At 47.2% G+C, this 6000-nt stretch overlaps 1 protein-coding gene and 1 long non-coding RNA gene across 5 annotated transcripts in view; one reads left to right on the top strand and one right to left on the bottom strand.

Moving 5' to 3' along the window:
- LOC145718469 (uncharacterized) overlaps nucleotides 1-6000 on the top strand; it is a 436241-nt gene that overhangs the window by 66678 nt on the left and 363563 nt on the right. The window lies entirely within an intron of this gene.
- The window catches only part of XPO7 (exportin 7), an 82986-nt gene continuing 77270 nt past the window's right edge, over nucleotides 285-6000 (bottom strand). For 2 of the 3 annotated variants that reach the window (XM_081809893.1, XM_081809888.1), the window contains exons 22-27: nucleotides 4961-5043; nucleotides 4536-4750; nucleotides 3925-4063; nucleotides 1768-1928; nucleotides 1163-1261; nucleotides 285-470 (exon numbers count right to left, since the gene is read on the bottom strand). In XM_081809893.1, the coding sequence (XP_081666019.1) occupies nucleotides 339-470; nucleotides 1163-1261; nucleotides 1768-1928; nucleotides 3925-4063; nucleotides 4536-4750; nucleotides 4961-5043 (829 nt within the window). In that variant the 3' untranslated portion in view covers nucleotides 285-338. The remainder of the gene's footprint in view (nucleotides 471-1162; nucleotides 1262-1767; nucleotides 1929-3924; nucleotides 4064-4535; nucleotides 4751-4960; nucleotides 5044-6000) is intronic. The other variant, XM_081809896.1, reaches the window with a different exon arrangement.

The raw sequence follows: 6000 nt of genomic DNA, 5'->3' as shown, positions 1-6000 counted from the left end.
CATGACCTGAGCCAAAGGCAGACGCTTAACGACTGAGCCACCCAGGCGCCCCTCTCTAAAAGACTCTTAAGGAGGGGTGCCTGGGTGGTTCAGTCGTTAAGCGTCTGCCTTTGGCTCAGGTCATGATCCCAGGGTCCTGGGATCGAGCCCCGCATCGGGCTCCCTGCTCAGCGGGAGGCCTGCTTCTCAACGTCTCCCACTCCCCCTGCTTGTGTTCCCTCTCTCGCTGTCAAATAAATACATAAAATTAAAAAAAAAAAAAAAAGACTCTTAAGGAGTCTCCCCTGTTTCGATGACTTGAGAAATTGCCTAGGACTTCTCTGCAGGGCCCCCTACACTCACCTGTCTCTGTTTTTCGTAAGAAGATTTCGCTCGATGCCTTCCATCAGGTTTTCGAAACACAGATGCATAGCCTGCTGCTTCTCTGGTGGCTGGCTGTTCACGATACTGTTCCTTAGGTCAGAAAAATACTGTGGGGCAAGGAGTGAGACAGGGTAAGGAGAGGAGATAGGGATTAGCCCTCCCTCATCTGCAAGGTTGAAGGGATGTTCTCCAAAACACAGAATTATCTACCAAAATGGGGTACCTTTTTTGATTTAAGTAAGTATTTGCTGCAAGATAATGTATCTTTATCTTACTTAAAAGTCAAAGAGTTTTAAATTTGTAAACACTCTAAGGGTCATCTGATCCAGGTTCTATTTTTTTTTTTAAAGGATTTTATTTTTAAGTAATCTCTCTACCCAGTGTGGGGCTTGAACCCACAACCCCGAGATCAAGAGTCACTTGCTCTACCAGCTGAGCCAGCCAGGTGCCCCTGATCCAGGTTCTTTTACAGGACTCTCTAGACTTCCTTATGTTTGTTTATGGTGGAGCTGGAACTAGAATTTAGGTCATTGGTGGTCTGCTCTCCAGGTATATTCTCTTCTAGTAACACTTCCTCATCCTTTGTCTGAATTGCCACACATGCTGACTTCTAACAGTTCAGTGATTATGTACTGTTCAAAGCATGAACAGTACATGCTCAGAAAATGAGCTGTTTTCCCTCGGCTTCACCATCGTGGGGTGTTCCTATAGCCTTTCTCACAGTGCCCTGGAAAATGAGAGCCAAACGTGTGTCTACCCATGCTTCTGCCTCTGAGCACCAGGGAGATGGCTCTCTTACCTTTTCATTAAGTAGTATCAAGCCAAGTAGGGGCCGGGACATTGACCACTGGTTCCTACAGTCTTCAAAGATGATGATGTTCAGCACCGTTGACAGCATCTGGAAATGGAGCATCTGAGGCAGTGATCTAGTGTGTAGCTACCCAAGGCAAATCTTCCTTCTGGAAAGATGCCTCATACAAATAAAGCAATGGCAAACATATGGTTTGATCTGTGTGGTCAGTTATTTCCTTTTATCCCGTACTCTTGTGGCCACTCTGCAGATGGGAGTACAAGCCTTACAGCTGGCAACTGCTAACTCAGGCTCCGTTTACGGCAACGGGTGGCCACAGTCGTCATCGTGGAAGGAGCCCAGGTCCGAGGCATAGGGGCTGGTGTGACGCTCGGAAAAACGATTCAGAACCTGTTTTTCTTCCCAGATTTTTTTAATATCTGATGATTACTCAGCAAACTCAAAATCCACTGCAATTTTAAGGCATACACTTCACTTCGGCAGCATGAGGCTGGTGAGATGCCAGCCTCCCCATTTTGCTTGGCCTCTCCTCTCTGAGAGGTTCTTCCACTGCCGGACACCCCACACTGCCTCCTAAAGCTCACGTTCCTTACCTGCTGGATCATCTCTGGATGCTGCTGCATGATATGCAGAAAGCGGTCGCTCTCCTGGTTCAGGGGTGTCGTCCTCTTCTTGGTGCTCCGTGACAGCTGCTTAAAGAGGTATGTCACGATGTGGTCCAGGCAAGAGCAGCAGCCTGTGCATACCATGGTGTCTGGGAGAAAGAGGGAGGGGTGGATTAGAGCCGGGGTATGGAGCTGCTGATGGTGACGTGGGCAGCCAAGGGGTTGCCCTTAGCTGAGAGCCTGTAGAGGTAGAGGTAGAGGTACCCCAGCAGACTGGGAACTGTCCCCAGCTCAGTTAAGGCCTGTGTTTGGGTACTTTCTGTTGACCTCTCACCCTCATCATATAGCAAGGCCCAATTCTAAGTCTGAAAGTGAGTGTGTGGTAATAGACAATATATTAATTAATAATATCGATATTACTGCTTAATGTGGTGCAGATGCATGTCTTCTGCTTCATAAAAAATAACGAATACTTTACATACAGCAAGTACTTCTGCTGTGCCAGATATTCTGCTAAAGACTTTATAGGTATTATCTCTAATTTACCCTCTTGAGAATTCCGGGAGGTAGTTGTTCCATTTTAACAAACCAAAGTCTGAAGAGGTTATGTGACTCGCCTCCAGATCACACTGCTAATAACTGGACAAGCTGTGATGAGAATCCAAGAAGTCTGAGTTACTGGGGGGAGGTCATTAAACCCAGCTTCATACAGTCTATCAACATTTAGAGTCTGTTAGAGGTACCGTATTCTTTATGAAGCATTTTGCGGGGAGTGTGGTGGGCAAGGGTGGGGGAGAAGCTGCGACTCATCTACGCATTTTACAAAGGGGACGCTGCGGCACGGCTTGTGGACAGGGCTCTGACGAGGTGAGGCACAGGCCAGAGGACTAAGGGATGAACCCTTAAAAGAGTCAACCCTTCTGTTTCTGTTTATGCAGAGGTCCCTCGATTTTCAAGAAGCTATAAAATAGCCTTCCAGAGCAGGGTCGGAGCCCTTGGCTGGATGTCCTAGGTATGGCTCTGCACATGCTGGAAGTAAATGCCTATGGAAGAAGGGGCATGGAGGTGTAACTCACCACAGCAGGCAATCCAAAAGTCATTCTATGTGCACTTGAAATATATCGTGATTACCTTACAGGTGACTTAATCTTCCTATTTGTTTTGCTCAGCCTAATATAAAAAAATGTATTCTTTCTCTGAATACATGCATACCTACTGAGACTGCTTGATGGTAGCCTAGGAACAAAAGGGCTGAAAAGGAACCAGGTGGAGTAGGATGAAAAACCTGTGGAGCTGTCTGTGTGAGTGCCTTCCATAGCCTCCACTGTCCTCAGGTTAGAATCCAATACCCTGGGAGCCTGGGTGGCTCAGTTGGTTAAGCGACTGCCTATGGCTCAGGTCATGATCCTGGAGTCCCGGGATTGAGTCCCGCATCGGGCTCCCTGCTCAGCGGGGAGTCTGCTTCTCCCTCTGACCTTCCCCCCTCTCATGTGCTCTCTCATTCTCTATCTCTCAAATAAATAAAATCTTTAAAAAAAAAAAAAAAAGAATCCAACACCCTGATGCGCATGAGGGCCCCTGCGTGGTCTCCGGCTTTGCCCCGCCCACTCCTCTCTGGCTTCTCTGCACCAGTGTGCTGGGCATCTGGATTTCCTGACTCTCTCTTGCCTGCAGCTGCTGGTACTTGCTGTTCCTGCTGCTAGGAAGCCTCCCCACTAACCTGCTAACGCCTGTGCAGCTTTTTGGCCCATGGTTTTTTATCAGTGCTTTTGGCCAGCCTTGTCTGACCCCACTTCTCAACACCAGAAGTTTAGGTATTCTTCCTGACAGCTCTCACAGCACTCCCTCCTCACCCCCACTGTGGTGCGGAAGTACGTAAGTGCAGTAAATAGGCACTGGTCTACATGTCTGTTTCATCTACCAGATAAAAAGCTCCTAAAGGACAGGGACTGTGGTTATTAATACTTACTGTACCCCTAGTGCCTAGCACAGTGCTTGGTCCTCAGGATAGGGTCGATAAGTATTTCTGGATGAGAATGTATCCATGAGTCATACATATACCCCAAAGCAGTAACACTTTCAGATACTGGGGCAAAGTTCTCCCTTTCTGTTAAGTGGTAAAAACCAAACAATCCATGTGCTCACCAAGTGCAGTAAGTCCTTCAGAAATGGAAGAGAGAATATACATGATGACATGAGGTTCCAGACTTGCAATAAAGTTCATGTGGTCCTGGGTCAGGACTTCCAGTAGTGAATAGTAAGACTGGCTGAGCTTGGGGTAGTCCTGTGGGAGAAGAGGACAGAAATCAACTTAGGCATGGTGTACCTCAATATGCAGGAAGCAAGACCTTTTTTTTTTTTTTAAGATTTATTTATTTGAGAGAGAGAGCATAAGCGGGAGGGACCGAGGGAGAGGGAGATAGAATCTCAAGCAGACTCCCCGCTGAGCACAGAGCCCAACGTGGGGCTCAATCTCATGACCCTGAGATCAGGGCCTGAGCTGAAACCAGTGGTTGGACGCTCAACTGACTGCACCACCCAGGCACCCCAACAGGGAGTAAGATCTTAAATGAAACAGCTCAGTTCCCTTCGGATGGGAAGACAAAAGAGCTAGCTGGAGTTAGCTTATAGTTCTCCAGAGAAACATTCAATCATAGTGTCAGGCAAAATAACAAAAAAACCCAAACCCCAAAACAACCAAAAACACCTGAATATGATGAGGGGCTCGGATCCTGTCAATAAAGCTTAACGCTTACCAGGAGGTCACTGTGGGGAATAGAGAGGAGCAGCTTGATAAAGGTCTGTAGAGCATTGTCCAGGGCATCATCTCCATAGAGACGGAAGACTCCAAAATTGACGTAGCTCCCACTGAGGGCTGCCTTCAGCATGGAGAAGCAGATGGAGATGCCCTTGAGCTTCAGTGCATAGACCTGATCCTTTGGGACCTCTCCTAGTGTCAGGATGCGATTGCCTGAGTAGACAGACGTGATATATATATTTATTCAACCACATTATTACTGATAGTTTAGGTCACCAACTCAACCCTCCTATTCGAAAGGCCCTTGGTGCCAGGGGCCCTGTCATACTGTCCTGGCTCTTGCCAGGGCTAGTCTACACTGCATACAGTGTGGTGACTGAGTTGGAAATCACCCCCAAGGTTCTGCTCCTCTAAAGCACATACCATACATTGTTATCATCTTGCTGGTTTCTCTGAAGAGTAAGATGCCATTGGGGGAAGAGACATCAAATTGGAGTCGCTGGGATCTGAGCAGAGAACACAGAGGCAGAGAAAGTCAGAGGTATGCTACTGGAAGACTGGGGAACTTCAGGCTCTCATCTGAGTACCCTGGGTGATTCTTTTTGCACTAAGATGTGCAGATTACCTATCCTAATGTAGAGTACCCAAGTTAAAGATATTTAACTAGTGACAGAGCTTCTATCTTGAAGACTGACATGCTAGATTCAAGTTCTGCTTCTCAAATTGGAAACACTGAAAAGTGAGGCAGCAGATGAAACTACTTTCTTAAAATTCTCCATTTTGATTAAAGTATGGCTTCTGTGAGTCATTTCTTAGAAGGACTAAATCACGATCCTTCAGACATTAAGCTATGTTTACCTTTATAGCTTCGGTGGCAACTAAGGGAGGGTACAAACGTTGTTACCACTTGGTAAGAAGAAAAGAGGTGAAGGGACTGGGACTGCTACTAGAGAAAAGTAGGTGAGGCAAGCGTTTGAAACAACTTGAGTTCTGAGTTCCTGACTGTTCCCTGGACCAGAGCACCTCTTTGGTTTGCGCCACCTTTTAATGAGCTGCTAGTTGGTCTTTTTATTGACTCTGGTTGGTTAAAGCCTCAACCCCCCAGGGGTCCTTCTTGATTCTTCTTTCCTTTCCTCCCCACATTGGATCCATCAAGGTCTAGCTCTACAACATGCCCTGAATCTATCCACTTCCTGTATGTTCTTCTGCTTCCACTCTTGCCCCTCTACAGTCCCCTTCTTCACATGGTAATAATGTCAACAAGGTCATTTTAATCCCGTGCTTCAAATACTTCAGCAGCTTCCCACTGGCATGAGAGTGTGCGTGCCTTCCTCACTCCTGCTGGACTAAGTCACTACAGGGCTGGGCCTCGGCCTGCCTGTCTGAGCCTTCCCCTCCCACGGCCTCCCTCATTCACCAAGCTCCAGCCTGTGGCGTTTTTCTGTCTCCAGTCTTAGGACTCA

The sequence above is a fragment of the Leptonychotes weddellii genome, chromosome 2 (assembly GCF_054177405.1).
Source record: "Leptonychotes weddellii isolate Sample4059 chromosome 2, ASM5417740v2, whole genome shotgun sequence".
NCBI classification, from domain to species: domain Eukaryota; kingdom Metazoa; phylum Chordata; class Mammalia; order Carnivora; family Phocidae; genus Leptonychotes; species Leptonychotes weddellii.
Note: the sequence above shows the minus strand (reverse complement) of the source record. Positions and strands in the feature narration are given on the sequence as shown.